At 46.4% G+C, this 20,480-nt stretch overlaps 3 protein-coding genes across 6 annotated transcripts in view, besides 5 other annotated features; 2 read left to right on the forward strand and 1 right to left on the reverse strand.

Annotated features, from left to right (window-relative positions):
* The window catches only part of Nprl3 (nitrogen permease regulator-like 3), a 35,745-nt gene extending 34,319 nt beyond the window's left edge, over positions 1 to 1,426 (reverse strand). For 3 of the 4 annotated variants that reach the window (NM_001284360.1, NM_181569.3, NM_001284359.1), the window contains exon 1: positions 1,142 to 1,426. Coding sequence is in view for 2 of the 4 variants with exons in the window: in NM_181569.3 (NP_853547.1) it covers positions 1,142 to 1,259 (118 nt within the window). In the remaining 2 variants the exon portion in view is untranslated. The remainder of the gene's footprint in view (positions 1 to 1,141) is intronic. The other variant, NR_104306.1, reaches the window with a different exon arrangement.
* Positions 1 to 3,821: part of a biological region, named in NCBI's record as "alpha-globin locus regulatory region", that runs on past the window's edge. NCBI's record gives its function as "regulatory_interactions: Hba-a1 | Hba-a2 | Hba-x | Hbq1a | Hbq1b".
* Positions 1,130 to 1,729: a DNAseI hypersensitive site, noted in NCBI's record as "HS-10, HS C-9.7 or HS C-10; constitutive site; the nucleotide coordinates are approximate for this feature". NCBI's record gives its function as "chromatin accessibility in MEL and NIH3T3 cells {active_cell/tissue: MEL | NIH3T3}" and the evidence as "EXISTENCE:in vivo cleavage assay evidence [ECO:0001075][PMID:15215894, PMID:8838797]".
* Positions 2,484 to 3,821: a DNAseI hypersensitive site, noted in NCBI's record as "HS-8 or MCS-R4; erythroid site; the nucleotide coordinates are approximate for this feature". NCBI's record gives its function as "chromatin accessibility in erythroid spleen {active_cell/tissue: erythroid spleen}" and the evidence as "EXISTENCE:in vivo cleavage assay evidence [ECO:0001075][PMID:12393394, PMID:25411453]".
* Positions 2,502 to 3,408: an enhancer, noted in NCBI's record as "R4 fragment deleted in R4-/- mice". NCBI's record gives its function as "minor impact on normal alpha-globin expression levels in E12.5 fetal liver cells {active_cell/tissue: fetal liver(E12.5)}" and the evidence as "EXISTENCE:knockout evidence [ECO:0001091][PMID:27376235]".
* Positions 2,665 to 3,047: an enhancer, noted in NCBI's record as "R4 enhancer fragment used in citrine reporter assays". NCBI's record gives its function as "activates a HB2 minimal alpha-globin promoter in transient in vivo assays in developing blood islands of chicken embryos {active_cell/tissue: blood islands(chicken embryo HH12-HH14)}" and the evidence as "EXISTENCE:reporter gene assay evidence [ECO:0000049][PMID:27376235]".
* Hba-x (hemoglobin X, alpha-like embryonic chain in Hba complex) lies at positions 10,319 to 11,835 on the forward strand. Its single transcript, NM_010405.4, has 3 exons — positions 10,319 to 10,477; positions 11,288 to 11,492; positions 11,599 to 11,835. Exons 1-3 carry the CDS (start codon positions 10,383 to 10,385, stop codon positions 11,725 to 11,727), a joined length of 429 nt encoding a protein of 142 aa, NP_034535.1. The 5' UTR covers positions 10,319 to 10,382; the 3' UTR covers positions 11,728 to 11,835.
* A 5,555-nt stretch (positions 11,836 to 17,390) lies between these two features.
* Hba-a1 (hemoglobin alpha, adult chain 1) lies at positions 17,391 to 18,205 on the forward strand. Its single transcript, NM_008218.2, has 3 exons — positions 17,391 to 17,520; positions 17,643 to 17,847; positions 17,982 to 18,205. The coding sequence occupies exons 1-3, from the start codon at positions 17,426 to 17,428 to the stop codon at positions 18,108 to 18,110; spliced, it is 429 nt and encodes a 142-aa protein (NP_032244.2). The 5' UTR covers positions 17,391 to 17,425; the 3' UTR covers positions 18,111 to 18,205.
* The last annotated feature ends 2,275 nt before the right edge of the window (positions 18,206 to 20,480 follow it).

The raw sequence follows: 20,480 nt of genomic DNA on the forward strand, positions 1-20,480 counted from the left end.
CCTGAAAAGACTGAAAACTACTGCCCTCAACAGGGGCTGGACGAATAAACCAGAGTACGCTCATCTCATGGACTTCACTGCAGTCATTAATAAGAACAAGGTGGCTGGCGGCGGTGGTGGCCCAGGCCTTTAGTCCCAGGACTCAGGAGGCAGAGGCAGGCAAATCTCTGAGTTCAAGGCCAGCCTGGTCTACAGAGTGAGTTTCAGGACAGCCAGGACTACACAGGAAACCTGTCTCAGGGTGAGGTTGAACCTGTTTAAGACATAGACATAAAGTACAGAAGAAAATGAGCAAAAAGACCATCCGGTCTATTTCAATATATATATATATATATATATATATATATATATATATATATATATATATATCAGGGAAAAAATGGGCCATGTAGTTCCTTTTGTACTTGGAATGTGTGCTTTGCTTGTGTATAAACAGATTTGGAAAATGGTGACGATAGTTGCCCTTTAGGGGGATGAGGGAGGGGGTTCTGAGAGCTTGGTACCATCTTTATGTTTTTATAACTTAAAACCCTTTGTATTATATTAGCGAGCTTTAAAGAACACTGCCTACAGAGGCAGGCTATGCCTGATCCATGCAGCAGTGTACTGCGACTAGACAGGAGTTATGTGCTCAATAACTCCAAGAACCTTCAAGGCGGATGCTACAAAATAACAAATGAGTGTCCTGAGATTCTCTGAGGGGCTCGGGGAAAGGATGATGCTGTATTTTATTTTTTGGTGGGTACACTTTCAGAGTTTATATACAGGAGGGATGATTATCAAGATGGTGAGCAGTTATCCACAATGGGCATGGACCAGAGTTCAAGATCAACTTCAGACCTTAAAGTCGCTTATATTTTCTAAAATAACTTATAAATTCGTGTCTGTGCTTGTAAAATCTGGTGTCTTTCTGGATTTGTCTGGAGAAATGGCTGGCCTTGGGCTCATGGCAATACCCCGGCCTCCGCGTCCGGGGCGCTGGGATCCCAGATGCGCACCACTGCTGGAGCTGGCAATTCTTACGCATTTTTATTTCATGGGCTGGAGACTCAGGAGTCGTGCCGCGGCCCCTCTCCTCCTCCTCCTCCTCCGCACTGTGCACTGCGCGTGGCGGGGCGGGTGACCGCCAGGAGCCACTTACTTGTCTGGGACGCGGGGTGCTCCTGGCTCCTCTGGAAGGGGTACCTGAAGAGCAGCTTATTGCCCCTGCTGCCCGAGCTCACCAGGATCACGCTGATGGGGCTGGTATTGTCCCCCATCCTGCGGGAGCCCGGGCGTGCGCCTGAGAGGAACTCGCGTAGGGACCGCAAAAGCCGAAGGCAGGCGCCGGGCCCGCAGGGACACGGAGGAAGCCGGCACCTCGGCCTCGGCGCTCACTCTCGCGAGACTTCGCCGAGCGGCGCTCCACAGCCCCCGCGCATGCCCGGACAGGCGACTGCGCCGGCGCGACGCCTTGGCTGCACTCTAGTAGCTCGCTAGGGAAAGCTGTCTGCAGTTTAAAGTCATACACTTGATTTAACCAGAGCGTATAAACTTTAAACTGTAAGAAAGGCAGGAGCGGTGGTCTGGATTGTACTAGCCTGCTCATCACATAACAATCATGTTTTCAAACTTTACAAAGAGAGAAAATAGTCGTATTTCAACCTCCCCCTCCCCGCCCCCCAACTATTACTCAATGAGAAGGTACCATTTGAATATTTGCCAGTGTCTGAGAGTTGCACTTATGTTTGCCTTTTGATGGTTTGGATGTGTGATGTGAAAGGAATGACTTTAACTCATTTTGCAAGCCTTTATCCCAGTCATGTGTGATTTGAGTGTTGTGTGAGGTCAGGAGTAGGAAGGGGCTGGGAGGGAAGCAGACAGAGAGATGGAACCAGGTGCCTGGGATGGGTCGTGGGACCTTCCCACGGAACCAGCGGGAGTGCATAGGGACCGGGGCACTTGAGCCAGGCAGGACTGTGGTCCAGGTTTTCCCTCTTACTCCCCCGGGCCATTCTGCCACTTGATTAGCCAGAGCCTTGGGACCCCAGTGGTTGCCTCTGAGATAGGAAGACCTAAACCAAGGAGCCCAGAGTTTCCCCAACTATGATCTCTGGACCCATTTTTTGCCAGCAACCTTCACAGGAGTATTCACAGTATAATTTTCTATGTAATTAATAGTGACAGCCAGGCTCAGTGGTGGAGACCTGTATTTCCAGCTACTAGGGAGACTAGGGTAGCAGGATAGGAAGTTAAAGCCAGGCAGGGCAACTCATTGAGGCCTTCTCAAAAAGGGAAAGAGATGTTGCTTGCTAGTGAGCACTTGACATTATATACGAGGCCCTGGGTTCAATCTTTTCTACCGTCACTAGCTCTGAAATGGACGTGGTAATAATGCTGCGTGTGGGGGAAATGATGAGATCCCAGTCTACAGAAGTCCACTGTACTCCCCTCTGAGGCTGCCTTACCCAATACTGACAGCACTGGATAGGAGAACCCAGGACTAACTAACCTGGGATGCATCACCTCAACTCCCAAGGTGTCCACATCATTGTGAAGAAATACCATCAGCTATTCCAGAAATCAAAACGTAGGTCACACCGTGGACTCCACTGGGGACCCCAGTTTCCCCGCCAGAAGCTGGATTTGAGCTGTTGTGAAGGAGCAGAGCCAGCCTGAGCTCTGCAGGCCATACCTTCCGACTCTGATGTTAAAGTCTTACAGAAGAGAGGCTTCATTTCAAATGTAAAACAATGTGGATTCAAGACCCCCTCTGCAGAAGTAAACCTTTGGAAACTGGAACTTTGGACCCTTGCACCCCATCCCCCAAGGTCTCCCTTAGGTAGAGTAGGAAACCATATGGGTGCCAGGCCTTATCTGTCCCGTCACTTGCTCAGGCCAAGGGCTGGGTGGAGCTCACAGACGCTATCTGGGAGCTGCCTTCTTCACTGAGTGTTCCTCTCCAAGAAAGAGCCACTCGCCCACAACAGAAATAGTTTTAAACTCTCTGCCCTGTCCTGAATCCTATGGCTAGAGATGACCCTTCATCACACTGGGTCGGAAGTTGAGTCTAAAGTCATCAGAAAGGTTTAATTGGTGAAACTGAATGGACGAGATTAATTTGCCTCCCATGGTCACCTTTCTTGGGGGATCTACAGACTGCCCTCCCAAGTCTGGTTTCTTCTACTTGATTGAACAGACAGACCTGATCTGAGTCAAATTGCTCAAGTTCAAAATGTGCCTGGAGCTTGCAGAACTGACTATAGATCAGCAGCTCCAGCATCCCGGACTCCCCACAGGGCCAGGCTCTTTGTGTCCACAGGTTGTGAAGCCAAGATGGCCTCTATCCAGTCAACAACCCAGCCCACCGCAAATTATTCAGCTAGTTCTCGCCTCAGTTGGAACCACAGGCAATGTTTATAATCTCCTTGAGTGTCTATGCCCTTACCTTAAAACCAAACCAAAGCAACGCCAGCCCCACCAACTACAGAACTGTTCTAACAGAGCAAAGCCAGCCCCACCGACTACAGAACTGTTCTAACAGAGCAAAGCCAGCCCCACCGAGAACAGAGCTGCTCTTACAGAGTGGCTCTGAGGGTTGAGGATGCAACACAGAAAGTTTGGTGCCCTGTGAGGGAAAGCACTTTATAAATGTCATTGATCAATGTCACACAAAAGAATCCAGTACACACTGTTGTCACATACACAGGACGGCTCTGCAATGCCTTTAAAATGTGCTTATTCTCTCTCTCTCTCTCTCTCTCTCTCTCTCTCTCTCTCTCTCTCTCTCTCTGTTGTTGTTGTTTTTCGGGGCTTATACTCTCTCTTAATTCTGATATTTGGCTGTGCTTTTATTCTCTTTGTTTTGTTTTGTTTTGTTTTGTTCTGTTTTGTTTTGTTTTGTTTTGTTTTGAAACAGAGTTTCTCTGTGTAGTCCTTGCTGTCCTGGAACTCACTCTGTAGACTAGGATGGCCTTGAACTCAGATGCCTGCCTCTGCCCCCTGAGGGCTGGGATTAAAGGTGTGCACCTCTGTGCTCAGCTAACTCTATTTTACTTGATTCTGTATATTTTATATTCTGGTTTTATTTAAGACTGGGGAATCAGAAATTCAAGATAATCCTTGGCTATATATTGCACTTGAGGCTAACTCTAGATACACAAAACCCTGTCTGCCCAAAAATCAAAGAAAAGGGAATAAATAAAAAATAACATAAGCAGCAAGCCCTTGAAGTGCAAATCTGCACGTACCGGCAACCCTGGGACACACACTATGTAGCTCAGCCTGACTGCAAACTCACAACAATCCTCCTGCTTCAACCTCCACAACTGGAAGGTATTACAATCATATTCCACTACTCTTTAGTTTAAGATTACAAACCTGCCAAAAAGTGGTGGCACATACCTTTAATCCCAGCACTAGGGAGGCAGAGGCAGGCAGATCTCTGTGAATTTGAGGCTAGTCTCATCTACAGGGCTACTAGTTTCAGGATAGTCAGGACTACACAGCGAATCCTTGTCTCTCAAAAAAAAAAAAAAAAAAAAGCAAACTGTTCACCACTATTCATCAGAATAAGGCAGAATCGGAGCTATGACACTCTCAGTGTAGAGTGTCGGCTTCATACGCACAAGGCTCAAGGTTTGGTTTCCAGTGCTAGGAGAGGCACTACACGCTACAGTGTTGGGGGGAGATAAAAATGTGTAAAAATGACAAAGAAATGATATCCATATTATTTTTCAAATTCAGACACATCAGTAAGACCAGGACAACAGAAAAATAAGCATCTATAGAAGAAGAAGAAGAAGAAGAAGAAGAAGAAGAAGAAGAAGAAGAAGAAGAAGAAGAAGAAGAAGAAGAAGAAGAAGAAGAAGAAGAAGAAGAAAAAGAAGAAGAGGAGGAGGAGAAAGAGAAAGAGAGAGAGAGAAAGAGAAAGAGAAAAAGAAAAAGAAAAAGAATCATCTAGATACATCAGGAAGAGGAAATCCAGTAGCCAGTGAAGTCATGAAAAAGGGCACAGCCTCACTTACCACCAGGAAAGGAAATGGAAACCACAAGGGAATCACTGTGTCCTGACCAGAAAGACTAAATCAAAGGACACTAAGACCAGCTGTGCCAGATGTTAGGGAGGGAAACTCACACCAGTCGCAGAAATGCAAATTGGCCACCCTTTGGAAAAGTCCCCCTTTCTTTTTCTAATGTTGAAAGTGCATGTGTCAGGACTGGCACATGGCTCGGGTGGGAACGTGCTTGCCTAGCCTGCAGGAAGCCCTGGCTTCAGTCCCCAGCACCACGCAAACTGATTGTGGTGGCACATGCCTGCAATCTCAACCCTCAGGAATTAGAGGCAGAAGGAGTACAAGTCCAGGGTCATCCATGGCTACCTAGGAAGTCTGAGGCTAGCCTGGGATACATGAGACTCTGTCAGAGTTTGTGGTTGGGAGAGGAGGGAGGGAGAAGAAAGGACACTTGGGTTGTTTCTACTTCAGGGTGTGATGGATAATTTTGTTGCAATGTCCCTGAATGAAGGCCGGCAGTTAGTTACACTACAGCTAATGGCTTCAAGAACTGCCTTCCTGTGGTTTATTGGCTATTCTAAACAATTAAAAGAGAATAACCGCTGTATTTGAAAGAAACAACTACAGTGATGCTCTTGCTATGCACACACTCCCATGTTTCATTTCTCCTGAGTGTATATGCAGTAATGGAAATAAAACAAGACCATATGGTAAGACCACCTACAATTTTTACCTATCAACCTGGCTGGCTGGCTGTCCATTGTCTATTTGTTTGTTTGTTTATGGACAGGAGCTTTCTACATAGGATAGCCCTGGCTGTCCTGGAACTGCCTACACAGACCTGGCTGGTCTCAAGCTAAACTAAGATCTTCCTGTCTCTGCCTCCCAAGTGCTGGGATGGAAAGTGTGCACCACCGTACCCTGCACCCTGCCTTTAACTTTTTGAGGAACTACCAAACTTCTTCCCCGTGTGCACCCCTTTCTTTCTCTCCATTGCATCTTATACAGATTGCAATTTCTTTACATATTCTCTAGCATTTTTATTTTGTCTATTTGTTTGATTGTTTGTTTGTTTGTTTTTCAATACAGGGTTTCTCTGTGTAGCTCTGGCTGTCTTGGAACTCATTCTGCAGACCAGTCTGGCCTGGAATTTCTCAGAGATCTGCCTACCGCTGCCTCCCAAGTGTTGGGACTAAAGTCTTGTGCCACCATCCTGGCTTTATCTTGTCGTTTTAATTATGGCTATCCTAGTAGCTGTGAAGTAGTATATACAGCATTAAAAAAATTTTTTTAAAAGATTTATATTTGTGAGTACACCGTTGTTGTCTTCAGACACACCAGAAGAGGAAATCAGATCCCATTACAAATGGTTGTAAGCCATCATGTGGTTGCTGGGAATTGAACTCAGAACCTCTAGAAGAGCAGCCAGTGCTCTTAACCACTGAGCCATCTTTCCAGCTCCACATATACAGCATTTGTCTGTTTGTTTTTGATACAGTGTCTCAACACTGTAACTTAGGTTAGCTTGCAGAAGTACTATCCAGTGTGTGACAATCAACATGACTTCCCTTCCTAAAGGCTGGGATCACAGACAGTCATCATCTTGTCTGGTGTTTATTTCCTTTGGAGAAATAGTCAAAAATCCACTAGCTAATAAAAAGACAAACAGCTGTACATTCACATAGACAAATTTAAAAAGAGACACTGGAGAAATGGCTCAGCGGTTAAAAGCACATGCTAATCTTCCAGAGGATCCAAGTTTGGTTTTCTAGCACTCATATTAGCTGACTCACCTGTAACTCTGAACTCCAAGGGATCTGGTGTTGTCAGGGCTTTGCAGCTCCATTCACACACACACACACACACACACACACACACACACACACACGTAAATAAAAATAATAAATATAAATAAAAGAATAAACACAAAGGAATCAACTGACATAGAGTATCATGCCAAGTAAAAGTCAGTTTTTAAAAGGTACAATACTGCTGGTTAAATTTTCTGCCCCCTTTACAATTACTTCTCTCTGTTCATAATTTTTAATAATCCATTTATCTTTGTTTTATGTTCATTGGGGTTTCACCAGCATGTATGTTTATGTGGGAGTGTCAGATCTTGGAGTTATAGACAGTTAAGAGTTGCCATGTAGGTGCTGGGATTTGAACCCAGATCCTCTGGAAGAGCAGTCAGTGCCCTTAATCACTGACTGAGCCATCTCTCCAGTCTTCTCTCCCAAGTTATCATTTTAAAAACATACTCTGGATAACTTTTGCCAAGCAGTGGTGGCACACACCATTAATCCCAGAACTCAGAAGGCAGAGGCAGAGGCAGAGGCAGAGGCAGAGGCAGAGGCAGAGGCAGAGGCAGAGGCAGAGGCAGAGGCAGAGGCAGAGGCAGAGGCAGAGGCAGAGGCAGAGGCAGAGGCAGAGGCAGAGGCAGAGGCAGAGGCAGAGGCAGAGGCAGAGGCAGAGGCAGAGGCAGAGGCAGAGGCAGAGGCAGAGGCAGAGGCAGAGGCAGAGGCAGAGGCAGAGGCAGAGGCAGAGGCAGAGGCAGAGGCAGGTAGATCCTGTGAATTTGAGGCCAGCCTGGCCTACAGACAGTCTGTTCCAGGACAGACAAGGCTACAAAGAGAAACCCTGTCTCAAAATAAATAAATAAATAAATAAATAAATAAATAAATAAATAAATAAAAAATCAATTAGTAAATAAAAATTATTTCTTTCATTCTACAGGATATTGCCCAACTTTAAGCCTTAAAGCTATAGTAATCAAGGCAATGTAGTTGTGGCTAAACATGGATATGTAAATCAGTGGGACAGACTAGAGCTGAGAAACTGTCTTATAAAAATATGGGCCAGCAAGACGGCTCAGTGAGTAAGGTAAAGGCACTGGCTGCCATGACTGTTGGCCAGAGATAAATCCCTAGGATCTATGTGGTTGAAGACACGAACAGATCCTGGAAAGGTGTCCTCTGACCTCCAGCTGCATGCCATGGCACAATAAATAATTAAAATGTAATGAAAATATGGCTAATTAATCTTTACATTCTGTCTTGGCCAAGATGCAGAGAAGCGACAGTTAATTAGCGTAGGGTGGAGGAACATACATCTGAGAATAGAATTCAGAGCCTTATGCATGCTAGGCAAGCACATATCCCCCAACCCCTGCATAGCCATTTGTTGCCAATCAGTGTGAGAAGTGAATTTAATGGAGATATTAGAGCCTTTGCAACAATTGACAGTGGAACAGATATGTATGGACATAAATAAATAAACAAACAAACAAATAAAATGGGCCTAACCCTCACACTTCATACAAAAAATTATCTCTCAAAATGAATCACCTATACAGACATAAAACAAACATGAAACTTTTAGAAGAAAATATAGATAAAAATCATTGTGTTTTGTGGTTAGGCAGTGAAACCTTAGACATAACTTTAAAAGAATTCTTTCTTAAACTGGGCATGATGACCCACACCTTTAACCCCAACACTAAGAGAAGTAGAAACAAGCAGATCTAAAAGAGCCAGCCTGGTCTACATAGCAAGTTCAAGGACAGCCAATGCTGCACAGTAAGACCTTAACTCAAGAAACAGGGCTGGGATTCTTTCTCCCACTTAATTTTGAGATGCGGTCTCACTATGAAGCCCTGGCTATCCTGCAACTTGCTATGTAGACCAGGTTGCCCTCAGGCTCACCAAGATGCCTCTAACTCTGCCTCTTGTATGTTGGCACTTACCACTAAGTATGTATGGTGCACTTACCACTAAGTCCACCCCAAAAGAATGAGTTCTAAAATAGAAGCTTGATTAGTTAGACTTGATCCAAATTAAAACGTTGACTTTATAAAAAGGACTATTAAGATGAACTGAGGGCTGGGTGAGATGCCATAATGTGTAGAGGCCCTTAAAACCAGGCTTAACAGTGTGAGGTAGTAGTCTTCTTGCCTCCACACATGTGCACATGTGTGCCCTTCACACACAAAACAAATAAATGATACATGAGAAATGAAAGACTATCTGGAAAGTGTAAACCTAGGGGAAGGTATTTGCAAATAGCATATCTGACCCCCCCCAAATGATCCAGATTATGTATAGAATGTCTATAAATCACTGGTAAGAAAATGGCCCAGTTGAAATGTGCACAAGGTACCTTTTATAGGTAGACAACGTGCTTGAGCAGAGACAATACCAAAGATGAAAAATAGGCACCCAGAGAGATCTTCCATCACTGGCCATTGGAAAAATTCTGTTTTCAGCCACCATGCTATATCATTACTTACCTATCCAACAGCTAAGATTCAAAAAAGGCTGGCATTGATACATAGGAATATAAAGTAGTAAGGACACTCATGAAAATGGTTTGGCAATTCTTTATAAGATTAAATATACACCTTGCATATGCCAGGAATTCTACTCTTAGATACAGATGTATCAACTGACACAGATATAGAGAAATAGAATTGTAAGCTCACACAGAGGTCTCTCTGTGAATGTGGACGAAGGACAAACTGCTGCATATTCATACCACAAAATAAAAAGTAGCCAACTACTGGTGAATACAAAAGCAGATGGATCTACAGGATATTATACAAGGGGAAAGAAAGCCAGTCTTAAAAAGGTAAAATATGGTATGATTCCAGTTACACACATTTTTGAAAAGGATGAATTAGGTTAGGTTAGGAGCAAGAGGAAGATGAGGGCTCCAAATGGGTGGCTGTGGAGTTTTAAGATGGTGGAGCTACATAGATCTATATATGTGTCAGTCCAGGACAATGAGCAAACCAACCTATCTCCATGTTAAGATAAAAACTAAGAGAACTGTGCATTTCATTGTATATTGGTTGGTATGGAGGGCTAGCTGGAGACTGGAGATCTTTTGTTGACCCGTTACTCCTCCTAGTGAGAGCAGACTTCCATGATCTTCCCTCAGTGCTAAGTGAGAGGAATTACTGCTTCCTTGGAGGGAACCCAAGAGTCACTGACATTAGGTGACAGGGATGGCTCAGACAATTTGTGATTCTGAAATGAGAAAGGACAGTGCAGGTCTGGATACAAGAATGACCTCCTGACATGGCTGGGCCCCTATCTCTCCTGGATTCTGTGTGGGACTAAGGCCAACACCCCTCCTAAGGCCATGGGCAGTGGGCAAGAGCGATAGCACTTGCCCTTACAGTCCCACCAAGCCCTAATTCCCATTGTTGCTGGCTCTGATAACAGGCTCCACCCTGCAAGCCCCCTCCCCTCTCCTAACCAGTGGCCACAGCCTGACAGGTCCCTGACCATGTGTATATAAAGGAGACACTGGGGACAAGCACCATCAGGCCAGTCTTGAGTGCACTCAACTCCAGCGCAGCCTCCAACCCTCACCACCACCACCACCATGTCTCTGATGAAGAATGAGAGAGCTATCATCATGTCCATGTGGGAGAAGATGGCTGCTCAGGCCGAGCCCATTGGCACTGAGACTCTAGAGAGGTAAGTCCAGGCACCATGGCTTGAGTAAGCAGGTCAGAAGAGGGATTGGTGAGACAGAAGTGACAAAGAGCAGTTAGTGAGGAGAAGCCACTGAGAAGGGGTCATGAGGACAGTATGGTCAGGACAGTAAGGACAGAGGCAGAGAGGACAACGTGGAGAGGACTGAGAGATCAAAGCTTGTGAGGAGGGGATCCAGGCAGGCAGACAAGCTGCTAAAGGAGGTGGGCTGGCATTCACAGAGCTCACCAGAGTCTTCCATGTGGCTCCTCAGGTATTTGTTGAGTGAATAGGAATGAATGGATGAATAAACAGCTATAGGTGGATAGAGAGTGAGTGGATACAGAGTGGATACAGGGATCTGCCATGTAGACCCTTGTGCAATAGGAAATAGTAACATCGCTCTTGGGGTTGTTTTTAAAAGATTTTGTGTGTGTGTGTGTGTGTGTGTGTGTGAGAGAGAGAGAGAGAGAGAGAGAGAGAGAGAGAGAGAGAGAGCGAGAGAGAGCGCAAGCGTAGGTGCCATTAGAAGCTAGAGGCATCAAATCCCCTTGCATCTTAGTTACGGACAGTAGTGCATTCTCTCCAGGGCAGTAAGTGCCATCTCTCCGAATGCTTTTTGTATTATTCAATGTACATTTTTTTGCATTTCATTTCCTTAAATACTATGTAAACCACTACTTTGTTTTCTGTCTGGTAGGTCTTTAAATTTGTATATCCCTTACATTTTGAGCCCAAGGCAAGAGCCAGTGTCCTAGCCCTCTCCCTAACCAATACTTACTTGTAAAACTAACGCTTTCTCCCGGCCCCTAGGCTCTTCTGCAGCTACCCCCAGACGAAGACCTACTTCCCCCACTTCGACCTGCACCATGGGTCTCAGCAGTTGCGGGCCCACGGCTTCAAGATCATGACCGCCGTAGGGGATGCGGTTAAGAGCATCGACAACCTCTCTAGTGCTTTGACTAAGCTGAGCGAGCTGCATGCCTACATCCTGCGTGTGGATCCGGTCAACTTCAAGGTGGGTTTATGAGAAGGGAGGGAGAGGTCAGCAGAGAAAGAGACAAGGAAAAAAAGCGGGTGGGGTCTCTGCTGCACTGAGCACTGAAATTCCCTTCCCTCCGCAGCTCCTGTCCCACTGTCTGCTGGTCACAATGGCCGCACGCTTTCCCGCCGACTTCACCCCTGAGGTCCACGAAGCCTGGGACAAGTTCATGTCTATCCTGTCTTCTATCCTGACTGAGAAGTACCGCTAAGCTCCACCGCCACGACCCCCATGACCAGCTATGATCCCTCTCCTCCCCTTTATTGAACCCTCCCTCAGGTCTTTCCCTGAATCCCTAATAAATGGTTGAAGAAGGAAATAACTGGTCCTGTGTATTCGGTCTCAGAGGGAAACAGGGATGGGGACACTACGGGATGCACTGAGGTTGGCAGGAACACTGCGGTTATGCACTGCCTAGAGGACATTCCTAAGGTGGCTAGGGGAGGGTCTGGAGAACCCCAGAGTCACAGCTGGCCAGAAGCAGAGCCGCCCACAGTCAGACCTGCCTGCGACTGGAGTTCTCACCTTCCCAAATCGCTTCGCACAGTGTGGTGGGTGGGCGTCAGGTATTCCTCAAAGTCTGATGTCATAACTTCTGCCACCCTGGCAGGTAGGGGGTGTCCCTGTCCCTAAAGGATAAGAAGACTTCCGGTAACTGTCTTCATAGGAGTCATTACAGGTTCTGCGAGTTCAAAGCGAAGGCTCGCACTCACACGACTTAGTCTATGACAGAAGTCCCATCCTTTGGCCTCTCTCTGGGCATGTTTCTGCGGACACGCGAAGGGCTCTGTGTTTCTGCTGAGTTCAGCGAATCAAGGCGGCCGGGTATGGGAGCATTGTATGAAGAGGCCCAAACTCAGCCACAGTGCACCCGATTGTCTGCCACCAAGCACATTTAGGGGGGCAGCTGCTGCTTGCGTGGACATGGCAGGTGGTGCCCAGGAAGCAGCTCAGAACCAGCCTTACCATGTCAGGGATATGGGGCACAAGGCTCACCTGAGGTTTCCCAGGGGCACTTGGCAGTGCTAAGGTTAGGGGGAAATCCCATGGCTGCCCTACCTGCTCACTGACCTGCTCAGGCTGGCAATTCACAAACACCAAGGTTTCCCACAACCAAATGCCTGTTTAGTTAAAGAGGTGCTGCAGCTAATCCTCAGATGGTGCATGTTTGTGACAAGGATGTGGTAATGCAGCATCCGGACCACCCATGTGCAGATTTTACAAGCTCGGGTGCTTTCATATGGACCCTGCCGACTTTCCTGTGAACCTATCCAGCCCACATAGGATCCAGACCATGGCTAGGTCTTTGCAAGTAGAGTTAGAGGCTGAATGGCTAACCTGTCTCTCTTCCTATAACTGCTTCCCATGTTCCAGGACGGTACTGGCCTCCCAGCTGCAGGGGTGAGTTCACTGTTGAGATGCAGGCAGAGGGGTACAAATTTTCTGGTGCTGGGAGAGAAATCCTGCTAAGTCTCTGGCCTTGGTCTATGCACATCAATTAGCAGAGGCTTCAAAATAGTGTGTGAGCTTTTGGAGAGCTAGACAGGTTGCCCCTCTGTTGCTGGGTAACGAAGCTCAGTATCCCACAGAGCCTCCTAGAATTCTTAAAAGCCCACTAAAGGTTTACCTTTCTATGTCCCTGGAGTGCCTTGGGGCAGAGGGAGAGCTTGCGTGGGGGCAGGGGAGTATATTCTTTTCCAAGTCAAATTTGGCACCAAGGTGCATCATACCATCCACAAACATATTTTCTCATGCCTTCATTCTCCCTTCATCTCCTTTGTTGGGACTTCTAGCAGCCAATCCTCTGGACTTTTGCAGACAAATATGGAACCAAGCCCTTGGGATCAATTGTATAACCTGAAGCCTGGTAGAGATGGGCAAACCCAGGCCCCCACTCCTCTTCCTTCCTAGTGTGCTCTCTCTGCAACAAACCTTGACCAAAAGCAGATATACTCTTTCTCTGAATGGTACAGTATAGGGAGAGTTGGGGGTTTCTGGTGGTCACATGAGGCAGGCAGATCCTATTGATAAGCTGGTTGATTCTGTGCATGTCTGATCTATAGAGCAGAAAATTATGAGCACACTAGGTTTTAGAAATTATTTTGAGGTCACAATACATGATAGATACCCGACATTAACTCCCTACCCCAACCTGGATATTTAAAATTCGGGCCTTGATTCCATGAGGTGGCCTCATCCAAGTCCTGTCTCCACACTCCCAGGTTGGCTAGGAAGTAAATAAATAAATAAATAAATAAATAAATATCACCAGGCTCCTATGGTTTGTTGGCAAAGAACAAAGGCTAAAGAAATCAAGATTCTAGAGCTTTTAAATGCCGATTACATTCAGTCTCCAGGATGGCACACCATCTGGGTAAGGAGCACTAGAGCTGGCCTGGCACAGTGCTAGGTCTGAAAAGGGTTACCCTATCCATGGACCCCTGAACTCCCGTAGCTGGTGCCAAGGGCCTGTCACCCTGAGTTGCCTGAGCACTAGCTGAGCTGAGGGAGGAGGGAGGCTTCACCTACCTCCATTGTCTGCATGTACAAGTAATAGCTTTAGTCCTTGGCAAAATATCATATGAGATGGCATATAAGATTGCCTGCCAGTGGATTGGCTGAGCCAGTAAAAGCACTTGTCATAAAGCCTGCTAACAGAAGTTAAATCCACAAGACTGCCATGACAGAAGGAAAGAATGACTCTCACAAGTTGTCCTCTGACTGCCAAACATGTGCCATTGTGCATGGGTGTGCACACATGCACATACAATCAATCCATCCAGCAAGCAAGCAATGCCACTTAAAATTTTAAATATTGTACTCCTCTCCCCAAGCCAGGCTAGGTCTGGGCCACATAAGGTTGGATTGTGCATTTAGAAGTTTCTAGAAACTGTGCAAGAACCTCAAGACATGGATGATAGTTTACAGAAACAAGAACCTGGACTCTGTCTGCACAGTACCGAGAGATTTAATTAAAGCAGCCATGGGAACTTAATCAGACCTTGACCCCACCCATCTGTACTTTCCCAGTAAGGCATCTCCTCAGATCAATGAGCTCAGGCCATGAACTTGGCTGCACTCATCCCTACAGCAGTACACTAACTGCCGCATCCTCCATCCATCTCCTGCACACTGCACATAAATGCAAGTGCTCACATCCATTCAGACACAGACTCAGGAAGAACACACTGTGGTTCTCTCTGTTCAAGTCTGGCCACCACAATGTGAGATGTAAAGAACAGATTAGGCTATATAAATACCTGTTCCAAGAATTTAAAAAAAGGGGGGGGGAATCAGTGATGAGGGAAAAGAGGACAGGGGGGAAATGAGAGGAAGAAAATAGGAAGAGAAAGAAGAAGAGAGAGGAGGGGAGAGAGACAGAGTCTCTAACATTGGGGCTATCTGGGATAAGGCACGGGGCTGGTTATTGTTAGGAGGTCTTCTCCTGCCTTCTCCCCTTCTCTAACTTCTGAGATGAACAGCAAATACTACCCCTCAGTCCTGCTTGCAGTCCCTAACTGTACTTGTCCCAACCTTCCCCAACCCCCTTTACCCGCCAGCACCACTTCTCTTCACAGGCTGCTCAGGAATTTCCTTAGGATCTACCTCCCCAACTACAATCAGAACCCTGACTCTGTCTAAGTCAAGACCCAAGGCAAAAAGGCAGCCCATGAAGTGAACAAAATGAATAATTTCCCATTCTCTTGTCAGCTCTGAGTAAACTACATGTCCTCCTGCTGTGTGTGTCTCAGGCCAACTTCAAAGGCAGCAAGCACAAAGCGCTCAGAATGATAAAGGGGTGGAGTTCTCAGAACTTGAACCCAACCCCAAGGGTTTCAGAAAATGAATCTAGGAGCTCTCCTCTGTCCCTGACAAATGACCAACAATACCTCTTTCCACAGTATCTGATGATGTCACCCTCCAGTCAGATGAAGTCACCCCAGAGGTGGCTTCTCTCTGGACACATTTTGGGACCTGTGGCTAAGGCACTGACCTCCAAATACTATTAAACCAGAACCTTAGGGACAGGACACCTGCCCTCCCAGTCCTTCCTTCCATTCCACACCTGCAAGTCCCAAATAAAATCTGTCTGGATGGTAACCTATCTGTCTGAGGTCTCTGTCACTAGCTTGTCAGCTTTAACCCTGGCTCTAGTGTTTGGGCCCAAAGACTTTTCTGCAACTGAAACAGGAGAGGAGAGCAAGTGGAACAGCTGGAAAGTTCCTATACCCTGGGAAAGGCCAGCCTTCCCAGGCTGCTTCTCTCAACAGACTGAGGAGGGAAGTCCTAAGATGTGCCACCTCCTCTAAAATATCATTGAATTGACCCAAATCAGCTACACATAGAGCAAAGCAAAACAAATCTTCAGGGTAATGGTCCCAACTAATATGGAAACTGAGACAGTTCCAAAATACGTGGAATAAATTGCTCAAGGACAAGGTCAGCATTGAAGTAAACTAAACTGGGTGATTTGGTGCAAAACTGTAACCCAAAAAATTGAGAGGCAGAAGCAGTAAGATCAGAGTTGATAAATGGAAGAACAAAAGAAGAAAAAAATGTTCAAGTCTGGCCACCACAATGTGAGATGTAAAGAACAGATTAGGCTATATAAATACCTGTTCCAAGAATTAAAAAAAAGGGGGGGGATCAGTGATGAGGGAAAGGAGGAGAGGGGGGGAAATGAGAGGAAGAAAATAGGAAGAGAGAGAAGAAGAGAGAGGAGGGGAGAGAGACAGACGGAGAGTGGACAAAGAATAGATGGGTAGCCATTTAGATTCCCCCAAACACATTTTTTTGTTTTTGTTTTTGTCTTTGTTTTTGATGTTAATTCAGTTAGAAAGTTGGTCCCATTGCTGTATCCCCACCCTAAGTCAACGAAGTTAGTCCTTCCCAGGACTTTCCACTGACCACTACCTCTTGCTCTTATAGTCTATTTATTTTTTTAGTGCTAGGGACTGAAGCCAGAACCTTCCTCATGCAAAGCGAACATTCCACTATTCACTTACAACCTGGCTTCTGTGTTATTGTTTGCTTCTGTTATAAAAATGGGGTCTCTCTTTGCAGAAGCTGACCTTAAACTACTGGGCTCAAGCAGTCTTCTTGCCTCAGCCTACCAGGACCAGAGGCTCCCCATATGTGTCACCAAAACCAGCTCAGAGCATTTCCTTATTGATCCATGGTAGCACAGGGCAGCTAAGATGCAAGTCTGAAGGAGGAGTCTGGCGAGCTGCTCCTGCAGTTCCCTGGACCCAGAAGGATGAGCTAGCAGATTCACTTGAGCCAAAGGATTCCAGGCCAGCCTGGAAACTAGAGCAAGACCTGCTCACATAAAAAGAGGAAAAGGAGAAAGAGGGAAAAGACAAGAAAGGAGGAGCCAGGGGAGGAGACAGTGGACAAAGAGGAAGAGAGAGGAAAGAGGGGAGAAAAGAGAGAAAGAGAGTGTCTCTATGGGGTGCTAGCATCTTATCCTACTTTATTTCATATCCAGGGGCTGGGGCTGAGGCCAGAAGCAGGTTGTGGTTGAGAAAGGAAAGTGTGAAACAGGGACCCAGAGGGAGAGGTGGGGGGATGGGCGCTGCTCAGTTTGGTTTGAGGGACTTGCTTCTCTGACCAAGGTAGGAGGATACTAACTTCTTCCCAAACTGCCATCACTGGAGACGTAGTAAGGGGTAAGAAGTGTGTCCGGGCAACTGATAAGGATTCCCTGCACCCAGGGGAAGCACAACCCAGCCCCAGAATCTCAGGGGCCCTAACAAGTTTTACTGGGTAGAGCAAGCACAAACCAGCCAATGAGAACTGCTCCAAGGGCGTGTCCACCCTGCCTGGAGGACACGCCCTTGGAGGGCATATAAGTGCTACTTGCTGCAGGTCCAAGACACTTCTGATTCTGACAGACTCAGGAAGAAACCATGGTGCTCTCTGGGGAAGACAAAAGCAACATCAAGGCTGCCTGGGGGAAGATTGGTGGCCATGGTGCTGAATATGGAGCTGAAGCCCTGGAAAGGTGAGAACAGGACCTTGATCTGTAAGGATCACAGGATCCAATATGGACCTGGCACTCGCTCAGTGGGCAGCTTCTAACTATGCTTTTCTGTGACCTCAACTTCTCTTCTCTCCTTCTCCCAGGATGTTTGCTAGCTTCCCCACCACCAAGACCTACTTCCCTCACTTTGATGTAAGCCACGGCTCTGCCCAGGTCAAGGGTCACGGCAAGAAGGTCGCCGATGCTCTGGCCAATGCTGCAGGCCACCTCGATGACCTGCCCGGTGCCCTGTCTGCTCTGAGCGACCTGCATGCCCACAAGCTGCGTGTGGATCCCGTCAACTTCAAGGTATGCGCTGGGACCTGGCAGGCGGCATCTGGGACCCCTAGGAAGGGCTTGGGGGTCCTCGTGCCCAAGGCAGGGAACATAGTGGTCCCAGGAAGGGGAGCAGAGGCATCAGGGTGTCCACTTTGTCTCCGCAGCTCCTGAGCCACTGCCTGCTGGTGACCTTGGCTAGCCACCACCCTGCCGATTTCACCCCCGCGGTGCATGCCTCTCTGGACAAATTCCTTGCCTCTGTGAGCACCGTGCTGACCTCCAAGTACCGTTAAGCTGCCTTCTGCGGGGCTTGCCTTCTGGCCATGCCCTTCTTCTCTCCCTTGCACCTGTACCTCTTGGTCTTTGAATAAAGCCTGAGTAGGAAGAAGCCTGCATGCCTGGTTCTCTGCGTCTGCAAAGGTGTCATGTTTAGTGTGGGGATGCCTCTAGCTCATTTAGCCATGGGGCAGTAAAGACAAGGTTCAGAGCAAAAAGCATAATTGGATGCCTACACACACACATATGTCTTCTGAGTCTGGGCAGCAGTCCCTCCCAAGCCCTCCACTGACAGCCATGTGTCTTCTCCTTGAGCCAAAGAAGCCAAAGATCGTCTTTGGAGGGTCCTTATCACAGGTCCTCTGAGGGAATGAGCTCCTTAATACCGCTGGTACTTCAGTGTGGGATCTATTAGAAAAACAGTGAAAAATAGACATCATATGAGCATATGGGTAGGCAACAGGTAGCTCATATAAAAATGCCTGCTCTTGCCCTCTTCCTTCCTTCCTTCCTTCCTTCCTTCCTTTCTTTCTTTCTTTCTTTCTTTCTTTCTTTCTTTCTTTCTTTCTTTCTTTCTTTCTTTCTTTCTTTCAGATAGAATTTCATGTAGCACAGTCTGGCCTCAAAAACGTTATATAGATAAGGATGGATGCCCTGAAACTCTTTTTTTTTTTTTTTTTTTTTTCCGAGACAGGGTTTCTCTGTGTAGCCCTGGGTATCCTGGAACTCACTCTGTCGCCCAGGCTGGCCTCGAACTCAGAAATCTGCCTGCCTCTGCCTCCCAAGTGCTAGGATTAAAGGCATGCACCACCACTGCCCGGCTGCCCTGAAACTCTTGATCCTCTTGTTTCTACCCCTGAGTTCTGATATTTCAGATATGTGCCTTCATGCCCAGTTTATGCAGTGCTTGGGAATTGATCTCAGAGTTGTATATGTATATGCATACATACATACATATTAAAAACTCTACTGACCGAGGGACATCTATACACCCACAAATAATATTTTTGAACTATTGACAGCAAAGAGTAAATTTCTCATACAATGGATATAAACCTTAAAAAAATGTCAAGTGGAAGAAACCAACAGGACAAAGGTCACACAGTGCATGGCTTCATGTTTGTAAAATATCAAAACTGGGGGAATCTATAGGGACAGTAAGTAGCCTCCTGGTTGACAGAGCCTTTTGGTGGGTGTTGGATGGTTACGGGCAAGTGGGCTAGAGGTACTATTTTAGTTAGTAAAAGTTCTGGAAATGGTTATAGTGAAGACTGCACAACATTGTGGAAGAATATGACATCACTGACGTATACCCATCAAACATGTCTAAAATGCACAGGACTTTGAGCCACATGCCTCTAGTTCCAGAACATTGGAACTTGACCATAGTCACACAAAAACCCAAATAAGAACAGAATCTTTCATGTAATGATGATGTATTCACCGAGGGTGTCATCATTGCTGTCATTATTGAGATATATAATAGGCACTCTAAAGGTCATTGTCCCCAAAGGAATTTGCCCTATGATCCAGGCATATAATATTTTTCATCTACTTAATTCTCACAGCTCTGATAAGAATATATTTTTGAAACAGACTTAGATTTTATTTATTTGAAGAATTATTTATTCATTTTAACTATGTAAGTACACTGTAGCAGTTTTCAGACAAACCAGAAGAGGGCATCAGATAGTTTTGAGCCACATGTAATTCCTGGTAATTGAACCCAGGACCTCTGGATGAGCAGTCCCATCTTCTTAACCACTGAGCCATCTCTCCAGCCCCCACAGTTGGAATGTATTAAAGGGGATTTTTATCTGAAGTGGTTTAGGCAGAGTCAGGGTCTCATTATGTAGCACTGCTGGCCTGGAGTTCCATATGTAGGCCAGGATAGTCCTGAACTCACAGACATCCTTTTACATCTGCCTCCAAGTGCTAAGATTAACCTGTACCTGTGCCACAAGACCCAGATTGAAAGGGGTGTTTAATGTAGATTTAAATCTCTTTCATTTTATTTCACACGTGTGGGTGTTTGGGCTGCATGGATATCTGTGCATCTCTTGTATGACTGTGGAAGACAGAAGAGGGCTTGGATCTACCTGACCTGAATTTACAGGCAAATGTGAGCAGGCATGTTTGTGCTGTGAACCAAAGCCAGGTACTCTGGGAGAGCAGTTAGTGCTCTTAACTGCTGAGCCATCTGTCCATCCCCTTTAAATGCAGATTTAACTATGTTGATATTTAACGAAAGGAGACGTGTTCCAGGAGAAAAAAAAAAAAAAAGACCAAGTATGGGTACGGGCTCCTGACACTCAGTCCTTTTCAATAATGAATAAGAAAGGAAAACCTGTGAAGTTTCCGAACGACTCGGGAGGCAGGACGAGCCG

The sequence above is a fragment of the Mus musculus genome, chromosome 11, assembly GCF_000001635.26.
Source record: "Mus musculus strain C57BL/6J chromosome 11, GRCm38.p6 C57BL/6J".
Lineage (NCBI taxonomy): Eukaryota > Metazoa > Chordata > Mammalia > Rodentia > Muridae > Mus > Mus musculus.